Here is a 21627-nt window from a genome sequence, read left to right as displayed (position 1 = left end):
TGTCGGGACACTTCTGCAACTCCGCAGAGCGCATCCATCAAAGCTTTGCGCAACGCCAACCTCAGGAGAGATGGTAAGAGACTCATTTTGTTTTTTAACTTAAAAAAATCATGTTTGCTATTGTTATGGTTCTTTCTGTGTTTTTCCCCTTTCTTTTTGAATCTTTAATGTGAACTCGTGCTGAATGCATTGTTTGGGGAGGGACGTCTCCTGCCTGTCTCCAGTCCTGAGAGAGCTCCATTTCCGGAATGGGACTGAGAGGTGTGGGACTCGTGCTGATGGGGATAGGTATAAGCCAGGTGGCTCGTCTTACTGCACCCTAGAGAAGTCTTTTTGGTGTCCAAGCCTCTGGTACCAGGATGCGGTGCCTCATCCTGGAGTTGGCGAAAGTTGCAAGCTGCGCCGCCCCTTGGTCAGACTCAACCTTTCTTAGGCGATTTTGATAGGTGGAAGGACTCAGGAGTAGCTTTCCCTGGGTGATATACATTTATTTTAATGTAATTAATTAATTTATTTTTACGAGGGAGAGGAGGAATCATGCGTTTCAGTCCAGCAGTTATATCTGGAACAGTGACAATTTATCTATATTTATTTTCAGGAAATGGCAATGTGCAGCTTATTGCCCTTTAGGTCCCCTAAGTGACTTTCCTGTTGAAGTTCACCCTGACTCAGAAGCTTCGAGTGTAGGAGACGAAGGCTTCTGAGGTTTCATCTGCACCACAGGGGCACCGGGCTTCTACTGCTAGTTTCCTTGCAGAGGCGGCTTCCAGCTATCTGCAAGGAGCACAGCTCCCGAAACAGCTGTCCTAAGCAAGGTCCCAAGCCAGCTTGTTTTCCTTTACTCTAGAGGACACCTGGGTCACTGGTTCCAGAGACCCTAAGCTGAGTTTATTTACTTTCTGGGGTCTCCACCTAAATCAGGAGTTGATTTATCCTTCAAGTCCTAACTGTAGCTGATGTTCCCTGTAAATTTTAGCTGTTCTGCCATGTACCTGAACTGACCCATAGGCTTTTGGATTTTGTTTTTTCCTGCGTCAGTATCTGTCTCTCCTGCTTGCTTAAAGTACTAACACATCTCCCAAGGAGACCACCAAGCAATTGTTGACGGCTTCACAGTTTCAGCTGACAGTATTTACCTGTCTTGGCAATTCGTATTAGCCATCTTATCAGTTTCTTTCTTGGTATGTCCTTAATTTGGAATTTACTAAATGACTTTTGGACTTTGCAGGGAAACCACAATTTCATTATGTTATCTGATGATGTGTAGACTGCGGATATCGGTATACTCGTCACCTGAAGTGGTGTAGATTGATAGCAGGAAAGCCACAGAGTCATCTTACTTTTTCATAGCGTTTTTATGTAAAAGATTCCAGCCGTGAGTTTTTGGTAACTCTCTGTCTTAGTTAAAAGCACATAATTTTTTTTTTTTTAACTAAAGGATTAGGCCCAACACCAAACTTTTTTGGTTTTTTGTTTTTACTCTTTAATGTTTTCACCAGGGACAGATCTCCTAGTTGATCTTGTAGGTTTGTTATTAGTTGCATTTTGTATGTCCTTTTAGCTACATAGAGTAAAATTCCATTTATAATTTGCATGACTTCATAGCCATAATTTTGTAATCTTCAGCTTCCCAAGTATCAGTTACAAGAAGTCAAGGACAGAAAATGAAAAGCATGTAACTATTGCCCATTAACCCAAGATTCTGACTAAAACCAAGTTATGTAGCTCAGCAGGGGTTTTTTTTTTTTTAAGAGAATAATCTCATTTTAGTTTCATTGTTAAAACTCTATACATCTCCATACATCTGTCCAGTCTATATAGGAAATGGTATGTTTCAAGAAAGCTTTAAAAACTACCCTGGATTTCTCATTTCTTCATATTTTAGTAAAACTGTTTTGCAATTACTTTAATAGTACACACACACACACACACACACACACACTTAGTTCTGATTGCTCAATACTTTCCTTAACATCAATGTCATCTTACAAACAAGACTGGAAAGGAGAAAAAGGTAGTTATACCTTAAAATTTGTTTTCTATAGAGTAAAAAATGTTAATATTCATAATGCATTGTTAGTTTATAAAATAAACGTTATAAAATGTTCAAATGGCAGCTTTTTTCCTAAATGAGTATGAATTCTTCAAGAGGGGCAATATTGTTCCCCAATGGGGTGCAATTAGATCTTAGAGGGTGAACACAGTCTTAGATATTACAACGGTCTGTGTTACTTCAAAGGGCTAGCAGATATAAATAGATACACATTTCTGTGGCATTACCAATCACAAGAAGGGAGAGTGATCAGAAAATAAGTCTAAAAAGAGTCTTTAAGGGATGAAGGTTAGCAATAGTGAAAAAATGGTTGAGAAACATTGGCATAGAGTTTTGGTGAAAAAGTAAGAATAATGGGGCTATGAAAAATTCTAGACAACACTTGGAAAATCTTAATGGCCATAGCTGACAGAGAGAAAGTAATAACTTATTAAATTAAAACCTTGTTCTGATTCCAGACATTGTCAACCTGCTCTCCCAAATTTTTCTAATGACTCATTGAAGACGATGATATTCTTGCTCATTTGACTATCAGATTAAGACATGATAAAAGCTTGAGGAGGACATGAACATGAAATATAAAAAGGAGAAAAATAGAAAATGAAAGTTTCTAAACATGTACTTAGGGTCTTTAGAAGACCTGGCTTTCAGATTGCAAATGATAGGAAATCGCAACAAAAAATTAGAAGTGAGCTTTGGGAGTTTTAGAAACCATTACCTGATGATGAACATACTTGAATGCTTTTCATTTGTTCCTGCTGGCCCTGTTAGTTGCTGCTTAATGTTGGGATGAAGAAAGGGGCAAAGAAGCCAGGTGTCCTGTACAGGGCATGAGGTGTGTTTTATTCTGTCTAGCCTAACACAGTAAAACCCCACAACTTATTGATATACTATGCCTAATAGCTCCAGATACCTGGAGTAGCTAAGAAATGATGTGGAAATACATAGTGTTAGGGTTGTCATATGGTAGTCCCCTCCTACCCATTATAAGAAGCTGATCTGCTGCTGTGTCCTGGCCTTCCAGAACTCTCCATCATAGGGTATTCTTGTTCTGAAGGGATATCTGCAGAGCCTTTCTACCTGTAGAATGGTTAAATGTGGCCCAATGAAGGAAGGTAGTTGAATCTGTTGCCCCTCTCCAGGAGGACATGAGGCTCTATAACTAAGAAGGATTAAACTATCATAATTTACAGTACTTAATAGAATGTTTACACTTCCTTATATCATATTTATTATTCTTGCTCAAACTGATTTACTTTTAGTACACATTTCTGCCTCTGATCACAAAGAAAATCTTAATTTAGCAGTAGCATCTACGTATTCTAATTTTAGTGCCTACACAGTTGGTGCTTTTGTAATAATAACTGGCCAAAACTAAGTGTTGCTCAGTGTGCAGATTAAGAAGTGTAAAGATAGCAATTAACTGACAATATTAGTTACTTATTTTAAAATCTAACTAGATGGAACTTCCTGCCTAGGAGCTTAAGAATACAGATGCATTCTTCATTTTCTTGACCTTTTGTTGCTTTTAGAAAGAATAGGTGTTGATGGTAAACGATTCTGAAATTAGTTATCTTTGGTCAGTATAAAAGTACTTGAGTCATCTGTTACACCGGCATTATCTAGTGATAGGCCTGCAGTTTTAGTAATTGTGCTGCCGTCTTAGATTTTAAAGTAGTGAAGCTCATTTCTTAATGTGGTTTTCTATTGTCATCGCTGGTGATAGCACATTGATTTAAGTGCGAAGATCAGAGCTTAAAGGGAAGGCAACAAAACAGAGAACAATTATCAATACATTATTTTTAAAGTGTCTGAAAGCAAAGAATTCCATCTGTGTATTTTTTGTCCAGCTCTAAGTATATTAAAGTCTATAATCTTGTAAAGCATAGCAATGATTACATATTTTAAATGTAACATGGCTTTGACTTGCCACCATGGATAATATCATTTTATAGAAACTCTTAAAGAGCAGGGTTTAGCCAGGTGTCTGTATACCATGTAGTGGAGGATGCTACTAGGTTGTGAGTTACATTGATGACCATAATGAGTTTATTAAGTGATTTTTGCCACAGGATTTTCCCTTTCAGTGAATGAAAGCAAAACTGTATTGTTTCAGAACAAAAGAGTCAAACAGCAGAGCACAGCCACAGAGTCACTGATCTCTAATGACTAGTAATAAGCATAAGCTTGATGTCATGCGGAACTCTGAGCCTATGTGGTCTCAGAGCCCTGTCATTCTAAGAGTCTAGAAGGATATGCATATTTCTGTCTCTGTCCTTAAGAGCTGAGTCATAATGTAAATCATCTTCCTTCTGGAAATTACTCTTGAACTTTCTATGTTGAAGTCAGATTAGTGTAAAAAGGCAGTTCTGGAACACCTTCATACAATCCTTCCTTTTATTACAATAGGAAAATCTTGTAGATGGATGAACCAGGTGTAGAATGTATCTACCTCAGCTGTGCCATGCCATTCAGGGAATACATTGATCTTTCTAAAAGGATTACGATGACTTGAGGATGAAAGTGAGTTAATGTCTGAGCTACCTAGCCTCTTTCAAGGCTCTTTTCAGATCATTCTTTACTTGATCTTGACTGTTTTCTGAAGATGAAAGGTAGCAGACAAATAGTTTTTTATCATAAGTTCTACTGCTAACCCCTGCTGTAACTGTTATTCATGTATTCAATGAAGGCTAAAGTACAGTGGCGAGATCTCGGCTCACTGCAAGCTCCGCCTTCTGGGTTCATCCCATTCTCCTTCCTCAGCCTCCCAAGCAGCTGGGACTACAGGTGCCCACCACCACGCCTGGCTAAGTTTTTTGTATTTTTAGTAGAGATGGGGTTTCATGGTGTTAGCCAGGATGATCTCAATCTCCTGACCTCGTGATCCACCCGCCTCAGCCTCCCAAAGTGCTGGCATTACAGGTGTGAGCCACCACGCCCGGCCTTCAGTGATTATTTCTAACATCCCTAATGCCGTCTATATATTGTGCTAGGTAACTAAGCATCTGGCACAATATGCGTGAAACACACATGGTTCCTGACCTCTTGGAATATATTGCCTAGTGGACAATATAGACATCAGTTCCATTACATATCTTTCAGATGCATTCTGGAGAGTACCAGGATTCTCCAGAAGTGCCATGGAGGTCAGTGCACGGGTACCAAGGAGGCTGAATGCGTGTGGCTTCTGCTTCTCCACCCCTTCTTCAACAGAATAGCGCCACATGTATTATCACACTTCTTCTTCACTTATGTGTGTTCATCGTAAGAGTTTTACTTGAGAAAATGTATTTTGCAATTTAAGTGTGAAAGTTCTAAAGAGTGTGATCTGTGCTTTGATGAAGGAAATGCACTGAGAGATAGGAATACACAAAGAGCACCTAATATAGACTTGAGGAATTGGGAAAGACTTCCTGGAGGAAGTGGTGTCTGAACAGAGGCTGAAATGTATGCTGCTTTGCCTGTAAAAGTAAGGCAAACATGATACGAGGCTTTATGTCTTAGGACTCTTTAAAAAGAATGTCATTTTATTATTTAGTTTTAACTGACAAATAAAGATTGTATAAATGTGTCCTGTAGAGCATATTGTTTGGAAATATCTATGCAGTGTTCAATGACTGAATCAAGCTAATGACCATATTCATTACTCATATAGTTTTGTGATAACACTTAACCCTTAAAGTCTACTTCCTTATCAATTTTCAAGAATGCGTTGTGATTATTATAGTAATCATATTGTATACATTGGGATTCTTGATTTTTAAAATGTTGAAATCCAGCGTGCCTTCTCTGGACCGAAGGAGCTCAGGGATGATTGCTGGGTGGAAGCTGTAAGCAGGGGTTGACCGTGCTGCGTTCGTTCTGGACAAGTCATTTCAGACATTGGGTGCAGTGAGAGGGAGGAGCGGGAGAGAACAGCACTTGCCAAGCTTTCCAGGTGAAAATATAGATACACAAGTGTCCAACAGTGAAAGGCATGGGGAGTAATGTTAGGGAGCTTGGCCATTATGCTGAGAACAGTGGGAAACCATTGAAAGGCGTAATTTAGACAGAGACATGGCCCATTGTGTGTTTGACTGCTGGGTGCTAGTATTCCTGAAGAATCTGCCAGACCGAGACTGTGATCAGGGCCAGTCTTCCTATACCTCTGCTGCCTGTGGGACATGAATACAGATGGAATCATTTCATTTTTAATATGATGGTGGGGGACATGAATGACTTTCTTAAACCCAAATCCCCAAATCCTTGGTGCCCTCACCATATCCCTGAGGTCCCCTCACCCTGGTTGAGGCTCTGCAGCTCAGAACAGAAGATACGATTTTGTAACTGTATCTGAGGTCTCAATAAAGTAATGTGAATTATGCAGGTAACCTGTCTAGTGTTTGATCACACTTTAAGTTTTTTCAAATAGCTGCATTTCAGAATTAATGCAATTTAAAAGGGAGCATTTTTACACTGTTATATGAGCGATGGTTTCAGCAAAAAGCTACAGGGAGTAATATATAATATTACAGCAAAAAGGAAAGAATCCAAGACAAAGGGGGCAGCAGAAATGTGCTGCCTCCTTATACGATATTTCAAAACCAAATGTAAATAAAAACTGAAGGAGGAAGCCCACAGGACAGCAAAGGGCACAAGTGCACATACAGGAAGAAATAGTTTCTTCTGATGAGTCTTTTTTTCCAGAGCAAGAATAAAGCATGCTTTGTTCCTGATAACTGTTGATAATGCACATAATAATATGTCTTTTCCTTCATCTTCCCTCTGGTATGCTGACATCTCTATGTCAGCTTTAATATTGACAGATTAATACTGTGTGTTTTTTTTATTTGTGGGGTGCGCAGTTTAGTGGCTTTTGTATAATTAGGAGGTGGAGAGGTCTGTGGAAGCATCACAGCCCAGGCATGGGAGCTGTCTTTCATTGTGAGAAGTCATCTTTTCTCAGATTTTAGGGTTTTTACTTGAGCACTTTTTTATAGAGTGTGTTCATGAAGACAGTTTTGGATGCAGTGCTTTGTCTATTAAAGTAAGCCAAACATGATTTGAAGCCTTATTTGTTAGGATTCATTTTTAAAATTTTATTTTATTTTATTTTATTTTTGAGACAGAGTCTTGCCGTAGCTCCCAAGCTTGAGTGCAGTGGCATAATCAAGGCTTACTGCAGCATCAACCTCCCGGGCTCATGCAATCCCACCACCTCAGCCTTCCACAAGTAGCTGGAACCACAGGCACATGCCACCATGCCTGGTCATATCTTATTATTAATTTATTTTTAATTGACAAAAATTGTATATATATATATATATCATGTGCAACATGTTTTGAAATATGTATACAGTGTTAACTAAAACTAATTAACATGCATTACCTCACATACTTACCTTTTTTATGTGATGAAAACACTTAAAATCTACTCTTTTAGCAATTTTCAAGAATATAGTACAATGTTATTAACTATAGTCCCCATGTTGTATATATTAGGATCTTGATATATTAGGATCTTGAATATAGTACAATGTTATTAACTATAGTCCTCATGTTGTATATATTAGGATCTTGAATATTTAAGGTTTGAAATGTAGCGTGCCTTCTTTGGACTGAAGAGCTCAGAGATGTTTGCTGGGTGTGAGCTGTGAAGTGGGGATTGAATGTGCTATGTTGGTTCTGAAAAAGTCTTTTCAGACCCAATCTGAGAAGATGCTGACCAGTCCTCTATTTCATTGAAACATTTAATAAGCAATGTAGCAACCACCTGCTTTTACAAAATGTAGCTGTTTAGCAAACTCAGCTATGGAAAATGCAACCAAATGAACTAACAAATATGCAACAAATCCACTTAAAAGCTAAAATCAGTGTCACAAAATGTGTTCATAAGGATCATATGGTAGACACTAAAAGCCCATTTGTCTTTACTTTCTATATAATTACATCACCCTGGTTTGTGTGGTTCTCATATCCACAGCAAAAGAGGAGCAGGTTATTAGAATAAATAAGAGAACTGATTTGAGTTATTCACACGGTTAGCACTGAGAAGTGACAGCTAAAAGTTTTCCTGCCTCCTCTTTTATTTCCATGTCTTGAAAAGCAAGCCCAGCTGGCTGAGGCTTCTTATTAAATAAGGTGAAAATAGTTCCAATCTGTCTCCGTATGTTGCTGGGGCATAACTATATTATAGCCCAGTAAAGTTGTTGATTTTAAAAATAATGACCTTGAGCCATAAAGGAAAAGTTCAGATTATATGTCTGATAGGTTTACCAGGTTCACAAACTGTAAATGGTATTGCCTTAAGTATGTATGTATTTCAACCAGAAATTGACAACGTTTACTACAGAAACCTTGAAGAAAATAATGGTTGTAGCCTGGATGACAATAAACTATTATTATCATTCTTCTAGTCATAACTAATAGATTTGTGTTAGTCAAGAGGGAGGTGAACAGGGATTTTATTGGCGCTTTGGATTAGACCCTGTTGGGTTCAGAATCCTTAATAACTTAAAAGAAAACCTAGAAAACATATCTATCAAACTTGCATATTTTCACTGCAAAGAATAGTTAATAGTTTGGAGCAGATGCAGAGGTTGGCAGACTTTTTTTGTGAAGGGCCAAATAGTAAATGTTGTAGACTTTTCAGGCCATATGGTCTCTGTTACAACTACTCAACTCTGCCATTATAACATAAAAGCAGCCATAGAAATTGTAAAGTTAGACTCTGTTCTGGTCAGTCTGTGTCTGAATATGTTGTGCTCTTGGTTCCTCTTTTTTGCACAATTCCACCTTTTTATAATTCCTTTAACCTATTTCCATGGAGTGTACTACTCTTCTGTCTTTAAACTTTTCCTTATTATTGGCTCCGTTCCCTCAGCCAACGGGTATGTTCTAGTTTCTTTGCACTTTCCCACAATATGCAAAAGCTGTTTTATTGTTTCTCTTCACTTTACCATCATATACACGTTCTCAGTCTCACCACAACTCAATGTCTCTTCCTCCTTTCCTCCCCTCTACCCACTGTGATTTGAAGTCATCCCCACTGCTCCACTGAAATGCTCTGGGTGAGGTCACTGTGATTTATCGTTTCTTCAGGGATTGGCCTTTCTCTACTTGAATAACTTTCTTCCTTTGCCTTGACACTGCCCTTCCTTTGTCTTAACTGCTCCTAAATGACAAGTTTGAAATGGTGATAGAAATAAAGCCAAAACTAACGCAGGACCCATTTAGGTTATTTGGAGAAGCAATATTAGAGAAAGCCTTAGAAAGCATATTTTATGTTTTACTCTTTCTCTGTTACCCTGATGAATGATGAAGAAAGAAGGAAAGATTTTAGAATGCAATGGGGGATGGTGTTAATAGGAAAAAGAAAGAACATTCAAAGATAAAACCAATGTCATATTGTACCCTATCAATTTATACAACTATTAATATAACATTTTTGAGGATAAAACATTTTTTAAAATAAAAGGGTATTTATCACTATAAAATATGACATGGAACACATACATAGGCTTGTTTCCCTTATATTGTTGGATACCCTTTGTTTATTGTTTCCTTGACTGTCTCCTTGGCTGGGTCTTCCTGTCTGCCCTATAAATACTGGCACATTTTCTAGGGTTCAGACCTCAGACTTCTCTTCTCACTTTTCTCACTGATCCTCTCTGGAGGATCAATATTTATCTAGTGTCAGTTGCTCCTTGTGTGCAAATGACCCCCAAAAATTTATTTGTAGCTTCTACCTTGTTATGAGCCCTCCCTGTCTTTTTATTTTACTATTTGAGGTATACAATAAGTAATCCCACTGGTAATTAAATTCTCCAACTCAGTAAATAATCGTGTGAGTAGTTAGTTTGTAAAATATTGGGTTATTCATCCAATGGTGAATCCCTTAATTATATTAATCCTTTATGTTGTTGTTCTTCCAGACACATCGCAATTGTTTTTGAATGAACTGTTGAGTGACTGTAAAGATCATATATCACATTTTAGAGAGAGGAATTGCACCACTCTATGTTGCCTTCCCCGACTCCTAACCCTCCTCTGTTAAATTTTGATACTCCTTTATTTATCCTGTATTTCTGTCATAAGCCCTACAATGTTACTCATTTATTCACATATCTGACATCTGAAAATATATATTTGCTAACTATATTTAATACAGCTGAACATCCTCACTGTCCATTTCATTGGCTGGCACATTGGAGAAGCTCAATAAGGTTTGATGAATCTGTAAATCATCCAGTCAGTGTCCTTTTTAATGACAGATCTTTAGGCCACATGAGCACCCTCACTATCAGATTTTAAGCAAATGAGAGAGTGTTTAAATTCAGAATCTAGAGTGGCTGTCAGGTTTCTGCTTTAATTGTGTGGGTGGTTGCTGTACTGTTGAACAAGATAGAAAGTAAAACAGGAAGAACAGATAAAAGAAGGTCATAAAGATAGAAAATTAATTTGTGAACACTTTAAGCTTTAGGAGCTTGTGCAACATTGATGTGGAGAAACCTAGAGGCATGAAGGTAAGAGAGAAACATATTTGCCTGAAATGCATGCACAGTGAACATGAAGTAAATAACTGTGTATTATAAAGTTTTAAAAATAATTAACATTTATCATTATGGTTGCATGATAATAATGTCTGATATTTCCTAAGTGCTTTTAACGTGGTTAGGTGATTTAATATCTATTATGAACAGTGGTGTATGTGAAGAATTGGTTATATGTTTCCAAAAGACTTTGTTGAGAACCCTAAGATTACACATACTTTTAGACTGCCACCTTGGACATAGCATATTTTGGGTTAATTTTGGACAATTATCAGTGAAATGTGGATAATTTTCAATTGTCCTTTAAAAAGCCAAACCAAAAACAAAAACAAAAACAAAAAACTAACCACTGACTAGAATGAATCCTTTTTGTCATGCCTTTGCAATATTAGTATTTGAGTACATTTACATAAAATTCCTGCTACTTAATAAAAGGGTTTTAAAAAGAGGTAAAAATAAATTAAGGATGAGGAAACAAGTCTTAAGAGTCCATCTAGAAGATAGATGATAGAAGGCTAACAGAAAATTAATGCATCTTCCATTTATAAATTTATAGAGAAATATGTTTACACTATATGTTATTTTACTGATGACAAGAATTGCTACTGAACAGGATATAAAAGTACATTTGCTGTAATAACAGAAATTTCATCGACAAAGTTTCTAAACATGTAATTAAAGGATTTATAAACATTTGTTAATTAAAAAACAAGATAGAATGAAGTGAGAGCAACTTGGAATTTAGTTTAAGTACAGTGTATGTTGGGATTATTTAAATACATCAGAAAGAACCACTGTGACCTTGTAGTTTGTATTCTTCAGTTTACTACTTTTTACCAAACCCGACTGCAAAAAACATAACCACGTGTTGAGCAGAGACTACATGCAACGCTCTGGGTGAGGCACCATGGAGCAGAAACAGTCAAACCTAACGCACAGTCTCTGCTCTGTTATAACTTAACTTTGGCCGAAGAGAGAAAATATGTATGTGAATAAACATAGGGCAAAGCAATGCCATGTGAGTGCCACCGTTATGTGACCTATGATTTTTTTTTAAGAATCTTAATTTCGAGATTCCATCTTGATGATCAAACTATAGTCATAAATTACCTATCCTAATACGTGGTTCAATAGAAAAATATCTATATTGGTTGAGTTGCTGTTGAGAACGATATTATTTGAAAATGAAAGGCCAACCCCTTATGATTAAGTTATTAAAACTTGAGCAGAAAAGTAACTTTTAATTTTAGAAACAGAAGTCTTACTTTCTTGACGTTTTTCTTTTGTGTGTTCGAATTTTAGGATACGTGTTTCTGAACATAGAAGCAAATTTGTAGACTCAGTTACCAACTTAACTTTTTAATATTTGATGTGCGATATAATTATTTGACCACTGGATGGCAGTAAACAAAGACAACTTTGAGAATGATGTATTATTTTCCCTCTCTCTCTGTTGGGAATGTAAATTAAACTAACAAAGTCTCGTATTTTCCGGATACATTTTTTGAAAAATCGAAGAACAATGGGAATCTATCATTAATATACAACAATTCTATTATGTATTATAGCAATAAATTTTAAATATAATTAAAATATGTTGAAGTAATTCAGATAACTGTTTTACTGTTTTGTACTATTTATGCATCCAGTTTGCATGTGTGTGTAAAGTTCATGAAAATCCAATTTAGAAATATTGATTGGTTGAAAATAATTTTTTGAACAAAATATGGATACATGACCAGTTAGTTGGCCACTCTGACTTGCAGGAAGTTCCTAAAGATAAGAAAGAAGGAAAAGAAAGAAAGAAAAGGAAGGGAGAGTAAGAAGAGAAGAGAGGGAGAGAGCTTTCTGTCAATGTGCTAAAGAGTAATCAGTGATGGGTGTGCACCAGCTACATCATTGCTGCACATAAAAAAAATTGGGTTGTATTCATCCCACTTTAATAAAAATTGCAAAATGTTACATAAATGATCATTTTTAATTAATGCTTCAAGGCAGATTAGAAAATCATGTGTTGGGGTTTGTCCTATGGCTGAATAATGATCCCAATGGTATCATGTCCTAATCCTGGAGCCTTTAAATGTTACTTTATATGCAAGAGACTTTGCAGATATGATTTACTTAAGGATCTTGAGATGGGAGATTTTCCTGAATTATCTGGGTAGGCTCTAAATGCAGTCACAAGTGTCCTTATAAGAGAGATGCCGAGGGAGATTTGACAAAGGCGGAAGAGATGTCTATGTGACCACAGAGGCAGAGATTTGAGTAATGCGTCCACAAGCCAAAGAATGCCAGCAGCAAACAGGAGCTGGAAGAGGAAAGGTATGGGCTTTTCCCTGGAGCCTTCAGAGGGAGTATGGCCCTGTCAACACCTTAATTAGGGTCCATTGAAATTGATTTAAGACTTCCAGTCTCCAGAACTGTAAGAGAATAGGTGTATGTTGTTTTAAGCCTGTAAATTTGGTGCAATTTGTTACAGCCGCTATGGGAAACTAACACAGGGTCTTTGATACAAATAAAGAATAGTTGAATTGCATAGTTTGTTCAGCCCAGTTTCCCAACCATTATAAAATTCATTGGCCAGTAAATCTATATTGACAGCTTAATGGTGCATTTAAATCTCTGCTTCTGACAATTTCTTAGACAAGCCTCACTTCTGCCCTAATTCCGTATCAGAAAGATAGAAATTTTTGACTTGAAATTTTATGGACTTCAGATAAGATTAAATTGAGGATGATAAGGGCAGTGTCCTATTTCATTGTATTATAAAACAATTATTTAAAATTTTCGTTAACCTCATGTGTCATTTATTCATTTGTTGGCTCATATGTTTATTCATTTTTAATTCCACAGAGTTTTGTTGTAAGTCCAATGTGTATCTGCTTCTATACTACGTTCCGAAGTCAAAGTGTTGAAAATGATGTGATAATTACATGATGATAGCTACCATTCACAGAGCCCTTACTAGTCTCAGCATTACATTAGATATGTTGATGTAATATGATATATGTAAGTACAATGACCATAGTATATATTAAGTGATGGTAACAGAAGATATATACAGCAGGTCCTAGAACAAAGTCATTTCTTCACCATCATTTCATTGTAATATTGATGAGAAACAAAAAATCAATTTCCAGCCAGGGCCACTGTCCAGTGTGAAGTTTCTGGGTTTCCTCTGGATACTCTGGTTTCCTTCCACATGCCATAGGTGTACCCGTTAGGTGAACTGATGCATCTACATGGTCCCAGTCTGAGTCAGTGTGGGGGTGTGTGAGTGTGCTGGCCGATGGGATGGCATCCTGTCCAGGGCTGGGTCCTGCCTTGTTCCCTGAGCTACTAGAATATACTCTGGCCACCAGAGACCCTGAACTGGAACAAATGGGTTGAAAATGGGATGAATAAATGAATACAAGTTATTGTAAAATATAAATTCATCAAGTATAAGATAATCATACAAGTGCATAAACGGAGCAGCAGGAAAGCACTCTGTGAGCCTGCCATGTTCGTTCTTGTTTGTGTTTGAGCTGTGTGATGGTAGGGGATGCCCCTTCCAATGTTTGCTTTGCAAACATTTATTCCTTGACTTAACCCACCACCACTACCACTGCCATCATTCACTGATTCACCAAACTTAGGTATATAATTATCTCACTTGTTTTTATTCACTTTTTTTCTTGAATGTATGTATAGCTCACATTTATTTCAGTGTTGAATATTAGAACTGTTTTGGTCTTTAATTAGAAGTTTGGTGATGCTTTTGTGACCAGAATTATGCCATAGGAATTTAATTCCTGTTTATACCAACTAACCTATAATAAAGTTGGTTTCTCTGTACATCCTTTCATTTAAAGTTGCAATTTCCAATAACCTTTAGATGACATTAAGTGAGAACTTACTGTACCTAGATGAGGGATTTGCAAATTTTAAGATTACTGGAAATTTGGAGTTTAGGACAGGCTCAGAGAATTCTAGGTGAATTTCTGAACCCGAGGTTCTTAGCTGAAATTGAACCGTACTCTTGCCACTTTAAACCGTCATCGTCCGAAAGAAATGTCATGTAAGCCAATGTTATTTAAAGTTTTTTAGTAACCACATAAAACAGTAAAAATAAATACATGAAGTTATTTTGGTACATATACACCATGGAATGCTATGGAGCCATAAAAAACCAAGATCCTGTCCTTTGCAGAGACATGGGTAAAGCTGGAGGCCTTTATCCTTAGCAGACTAACAGAAACAGAAAACCAAATACAACATGTTCTTACTGATAAGTGGAAGCTAAGTGATGAGAACACATGGACACATAGTGGGGAACAACACACACTGGGGCCTTTCAGAGGATGAAGGGTGGGAGGAGGGAGAGGATCAGGAAAAGTAAATAGTGGGTACAAGGCTTAATACCTAGGTAATGAAATAATCTGTACAACAAACCCCCGTGACACAAGTTTACCTATGTAACAAACCTGCACTTGTACCTCTGAACTGAAAAGTTAAAAAAGTAATAACATATTTTATTTAACTCAATACATATGTAAATATTACAATGTTTCATATTTTTTAATCATTGCGATTTATTTTAAATTTTTATCATACAAAACCTTCAAAATCTTTTATGAATTTTATACTTACAATACATCCTATTTCAAAGTAGCCACATTTCAAAGATTTGATGGCCACCTGTGGCTAGTTGTTGCCATTTTGGACAGTATAGCTTTAGGACATTAAGATCATTTATTTGGAACAACACATATTACCGTTGGTCTACTTCCAACATAAAAGATTAATTTATGAGAGCTATTTTTGTATCTCATTGTTTCAGTGTGTTGAAATTGGCTGAGTCACTTTTCAAGGAGATGAATAACTCAGCATGGGCAAGTTTTATGTGTTTTATATTTTATTATTATATCAACACTGGTACAGTTGATGTTGCTAGTTATTTTCATGTATTATCTTAAAAAATTATAGTCATCTAATAAACTAACATAAACCATGCTACTCAGTTTTTATGCCAGGTGCAACATTTCTGATATTTGAAAAGTTTCTAATAAAAACAGCAGCTGGCACTTCATTTCTCTGCCATGAATGGGAAAAACTGTGTTTAACCAGCATTGATACTTCTTTTCATTTATGAGTTAATTTGAATTAGGCAGTGAGAATGTTCTCATTTATCACTTGACCATTTTTAAAAATTACTCTTTCTGGTTGATTTTAAAAGATTCATGAATAGGAGAACCCTGCCATATGTTTGGAGGATTTAACCCATTATTTGTATTTGTAATCTGTATTTGATATAGATTTTGTATCAAATCTGTATTTTGTATAATTTGTATTTGTATTATTTTGTATAATCTATATTTGATACAGATTTTTACTATGTCACCCATATCTCCTTGGAGTTAGTGGCCTTAGATTTGGAACCATTGGACAACATATATTTGGAACATGACTTTTTAGGACAATAAAATATTATGAAAACTCCTTTTGCATTAAAAAATTTCAGAGCTGTCACTGACTGTGTGGCCTGGAATTTAAACGTGATTAATAAAAAATATTACAGCAATATAAATCATTCTTACTTTAGTTAAATAAGTATCTCTAACAAGCTATTGGTTGGATCATTGCTGACATGACCATTAATTTGCATGTAATTTGATCAGGAAAATATATTCTGTCAAGTGAAATGGCTCATAAGGGTATCCTATGTTTTCTTACCTGACTTTAGAAATATCTCATTGGATTGTGTTCCCATGACAGGCTCATATATAATGATGTCCTGTAAAACTTTGATTGCTGCAAAATTTATTTCTTCTATTTGTGGAGAACTCGACCTAAGTTGTCCATTTTGATATCTTATCCTGTAAAAAACCATAGCACAGTTTACTTAGTTTTCAAAACAAGCACACAAGATTGGAAAGGCTTGTTCTAAGCAAGAAACAACTTCACAAGATCAGAATCTCTTCAACAACGTTATATGTGTCAAGTCACAGCGTGACTCTGGTGTTACTGAAAACATTTTATTCAGAGGGCACTTTTCATTTTTTCAACAAAGAAGTGGTTTTTAAAACAACTCTTTTTTTTTTTTTTTTTTTTTTTTTTTAGTATGCCCCATGCCTGGTGTGTACCAATCTCACTTATTTCTTCCTGAAATTATATCATTTATTTTCATTTGTTTATGTTCTGTCTTCAAGAATGTAAGCTCTCTAAGGATAAAGACTTTGTCTGTTTTATTCCCTACTGTATCCTGTTTTATGTCTCTTTTATTCCCCTTGACTCCTGGAATAGTACCTGATACATAGCGGTACTCAGTAAATGTTTGCAGAGTGATTGAATGAACACCAGCCAAGTACAATTCGGATGAAGCTCCAACTTGTAGCAGGAGCAAAATGTCTGGGTAGCAGATGGGGACTAACTATGATGCTAATGAGATGCTTCAGGCCCATCCCCTTTATTGGCCCCTTTCAAGGTCCTGTTACCTAATTTTATATGCATAATTTGATGTTCTTTATCTTAAAGAGGACATCCCACAGCATACAAGTGTTATACGACAAAATCTGGATCATTCCCTGGAATTAAGATCCCTATCTTGACATTTGAGGTTTGCTCTGAAGAAATGTGGAAACAAGTGAAACTATCAGATGAAAAATTTAGTGCAGCAGGAGCTCAGGTACCCTAAGAGCAGGATTAACCACATTGTCTAGTCTAATATGAAACATCCTGACTGATGTCCATGGCTGTTGTGATGCTTTTGTGTTACTTCCCTGAAACACACTTCTGTTCCCACCATTGAGAAATATATATTCCAAAGGTGTGTTGTATTTGTTTCCAAACATATGTCTTCCAGTCCTACATGTTAATGTAATTACATAATTTAATTAAATGTTGTGTGACACAGCAAAACATGAAGACAAAAAAGAGAGTTGTGTCTGTAAATAGTTAATTCGGTGTTTGTCGAAACTTTAATGGTGAGTGCTCAAAAATAAAGTTGTGGAGTTTATTAGTCTGCTTGGGCTGCCATACCAAAATGCCACAGACTGAATGTCTTAAATAAGACTTTGTTTCTCATAGTCCTGGAGGCTGGAAGATCCAAGGTCAAGGTGTTGGCAAATTTGATTTCTGGTGAGACTTCTCTTCCTGGCTGATAGATGGTCGCCATCTTACTGTGTCCTCACATGCTCTTTCCTCCTTGCGTATGTGGAAGGAAAGAGATCTCCGGTATATCTTCATCTTCTTAAAAGAACACCTGTCCGGCCGGGCGCGGTGGCTCAAACCTGCAATCCCAGCACTCTGGGGGGCCGAGGAGGGCAGATCAAGAGGTCAGGAGATCGAGACCATCCTGGCTAACACGGTGAAACCCCGTCGCTACTAAAAACACAAAAATATTAGCGGGCGTGGTGGCGGGCGCCTGTAGTCCCAGCTACTCGGGAGGCTGAGGCAGGAGAATGGCGTGAACCTGGGAGGCGGAGCTTGTAGTGAGCCGAGATGGCACCACTGCTCTCCAGCCTGGGAGATAGAGCGAGACTCCATCTCAAAAAAAAAAAAATAATAATGAAAAAAAAAAAGAACACCTGCCCTATACTATTAGAGCGCTATCCCTGTGACCTCATTTAGCCTTAATTATCTCTCTGAAGGCCCTATTTCTAAATACAAGCACACTGGGGGGTCAGGACTTCAACAGATACATTCTGGGAAGATACACTTCAGTTCATTACAGTTTGGTGTAAGTGAGACAACTGAACTATTTCACAAAAGATGAAAATAAAATAAGTCTAAAAAGCCTGAAGAGCTCCCTATATAAATTGCTTCATATGTATCTTTAAGGTTTTCTCTACTTTCAAGAAAGATAAATTGGAAATTATAGATAAATTATGGATGTAACTTATGCAAGAATGATTACAAAATTTTATCAGTATGAGACATACTTAAAGAAAAGACTCCTGGCAGTTCATCAGAAATTGGCTATAGAAATGCATACTTACATGTGTTAAGCTAAAATAAAAATGTAAAACCCTACATTTTAACTGGCATTTTAATCAATCCAGTGCTGTTTCAACTATGTCACATAATAGGGTTTCTAATGCGTGTAAGGAAACAAATAACGTATTAAAGAGATGCATGTATTGCACAATGTAGCATAGCATTCGGTTTATACCAACACTGGGTAATGACATTCATTAATTTGAAAAGAAAATTTAGCCTGATGAGAGACATACGGAATAATAATTAAGGGTAACAAGACCTCAGCTGAAATCCAGCCCCTACCACTTCCTAGCTATAGCTATGTATTTGTAGGGATTACTCAACCCCTCTCAGTACTCAGAGATTAAGTAACAATAACAATAACACCACTTATTATAAAGTAAATGTGAATATTAAATAGTTATTTAGCACAATATCAGGGAAATGACACTGAATAAATGGTAAGGCAAACGGTATTTTCACTTTTCCACATTTTTTTCAGAGTATACTTTAAATAATAAAAGTTGTATCTTACTAAAAGTAGTAGTAACACCTGTGTCTACAATATGTTAATATGGTGATTTCACTAAATTTTAGCTCTGGAAGGCTTCTAAGAGGCAGGCTAGGTCATCTTCTTGCTTTATGGTTGATAAAGCCATGGCACAGAAAGGTGCAGTAACTTCCCTAAAGTCATACAGTGGATCAGTGGCAGGGTCAGGATTTAAATAAAAATTTCTGATCTATCATCTGCTTTTTCCAAAGTATTGCAGATACCTCCTGTCTATTGTTAGGTAAGACAATTGCCAACCTCAGTAAGATTGGTGATAAATAGTTAAAATTGCTTCATCAACATTGAATTGGTTGTATCATAAACAAGTCTACTATTTCTCTGCCAAGTGGCGTTCAGTTTGGAGGTTTTTTTTTTTTTTTTTTTGTGACGGAGGTTTGCTCTTGTTGCCCAGGCTAAAGTGCAATGGCACGATCTCAGCTCACTGCAGCCTCTGCTGCATCCTGGGTTCAAGTGATTCTCCTGCCTCAGCCTCCTGAGTAGCTGAGATTACAAGCACGTGCCACTACACCTGGCTAATTTTTGTATTTTTAGTAAGATGGGGTTTCACCATGTTGGCCAGGCTGGTCTCTAATTCCTAACCTCGAATGACCCACCCACCTTGGCCTCTGGACTTTTTAAATGGTAAATATAGTGGCTGTAATAGTTTCAGCATTTGGAATAAAAAATATTGATAAGAATTGAGATTTTGAGGTTTTTCCTTTTCTTGTTGTTCCTTTTTATTTTATTTATAGTCTTAACCTCCAGTGTTCCACTTGCTGGAGTACATTCAAGTCACAGTTGTAGATCAAGCAAGTTTTCAGCCTATTCACTGGAGGTTTGACTTTTTAGCAATCTGCTTTCTCTCTATAAAAACATGAATCTAAATAAAGTTGGAAGCCAAGATGAGATGACATCCATTCCTGACTTGCCAATCAAAGCTTTATTTAATGTCTAAAAGCAATATGTATGCAAATAACAAGCCAGTCTTAAGAAAAAGGATAGAAACTTAAGCTGCCTTAAATAATCTTAACTGCATTTGAAAAGTAGACAAATTGGTTTTATAAAGTAACCAAGGAAAAGAGATGTAAATCCTTTCCTGGTTTTTAAGCAATGCTTTGGAAGTGAGTTTCGCTTGATTCATCTGTCTTTTACTGAATACTTACTATATGCCAGGCACCTTAGCTGCTAGATGTATACTAGTAAAAGACGTGATTCTCCACCCTAATGTAGCCATTTGGTTCAGAGACTCTCAAGGCTAGTTGATTATATGCACCAGAGTAAGTGTTGTGAGAACAGGGCCATATGAGCACCTAGGAGGTGCTTCTATCCCAAAACTGGGGAAGGACTAAGACTTTCCCAAAGAGCTTGTTGAGTTACTCTAAAACATAAATGGTACCTCCAAGGATGGTTAAACCAGACCTTCAGCTGCCAGGTTTTGTGTTGTCTTGGAGGCCAAAATCTAGTAAGAATTCCAAGAAGCAAAGAGTTTCTGCTTTACTCTGCAAGCATTTGCTCAAGATCCCTTTCTGATTTTTTTGCTCCCCTCTGGCCTGTTCAGAAATGTGTAGGCTGGACATAGATATCAGATATCAGCTTTATTATAAATCTTACTACCTAATCAATGACTTTCTAAAGCAGGCCCAGCAAACAATTTCTGATATAGAGGTGTTACTTATACTAAAGAGGAAGTTATGCCTTCCTATTAAAATTAAACAAACAAAAACATTTAAAAACACAGCAGATGTTTTAAGATTGCATGTTCAATAAAGAAAATTTTTTCATACAAAATATTAATGATAATATCCTATTGTTATGTTCTGAAAATACGCACTATAAGGAAAACCTGTATAGCTCCCTAAAAATAACCAGGCCTCCATTTTTCAGTGAGCTGTGGGAGCAGTACCATTGAGTATATCTCAGAGTCATGGTGCTTTCAGAGAGCAACTCTGTTCCCTGGAGCTTTCCCTGTTGTTACAGGAATGATTTACTGGCCTCTCTCAGACACCCTGAATGCAGGCGGCTTTGAAACCTTTGCAGACATGCACTACCACGGCCTATATCATTGCCCCTGGATGCATCATAATATTTAATCCCACAGAGGGCTTTGGCCATATCAGAAAGAACAGTCTGCATGTTCTAGAGGATTTTAGCACAGCTACATCATTTCCTGGAAACCCACTCCCTTGTTCTAATCACAAAGAAATTCTTAGGGCCTTCAGTTTTTCTACAGCAGTCAATGACATCTCCAACTCTCACTTAGCCAAAGCAAGAATTTGGAAACTTAGAGGTGAGAGAACTCAGAGAAGACTTGTAATAAAGTCATTGGTTTATTTGTTAAATATTATTGAGCATCCGTTGTTAGTAAGGCACTATGCTAGGTAGATAAGGTGGAAATTTTAAAAAAATCTATTAGATCATCTCTAATAGATGTGTGTATATATACTATATATATACACATACACATATTTCTGTACATATATATGTTAAATATTATATATCTGGGTATTTGTATTTGTATTTGTGTGTAAGTATAT

At 36.8% G+C, this 21627-nt stretch overlaps 1 protein-coding gene across 1 annotated transcript in view; it reads left to right on the top strand.

Moving 5' to 3' along the window:
* Window positions 1–21627, top strand: part of PDGFD (platelet derived growth factor D) — a gene marked incomplete at its 5' end in the record, with an annotated part of 263054 nt that continues 241427 nt past the window's right edge. Inside the window, one exon of the mRNA XM_011984412.1 lies at window positions 1–73. Coding sequence (XP_011839802.1) covers window positions 1–73 — 73 coding nt within the window. The remainder of the gene's footprint in view (window positions 74–21627) is intronic.

The sequence above is a fragment of the Mandrillus leucophaeus genome, unplaced genomic scaffold (genome assembly GCF_000951045.1).
Source record: "Mandrillus leucophaeus isolate KB7577 unplaced genomic scaffold, Mleu.le_1.0 Scaffold267, whole genome shotgun sequence".
Classification (NCBI taxonomy): Eukaryota; Metazoa; Chordata; class Mammalia; order Primates; family Cercopithecidae; genus Mandrillus; species Mandrillus leucophaeus.
This window is presented reverse-complemented; position numbering and strand designations above follow the sequence as displayed.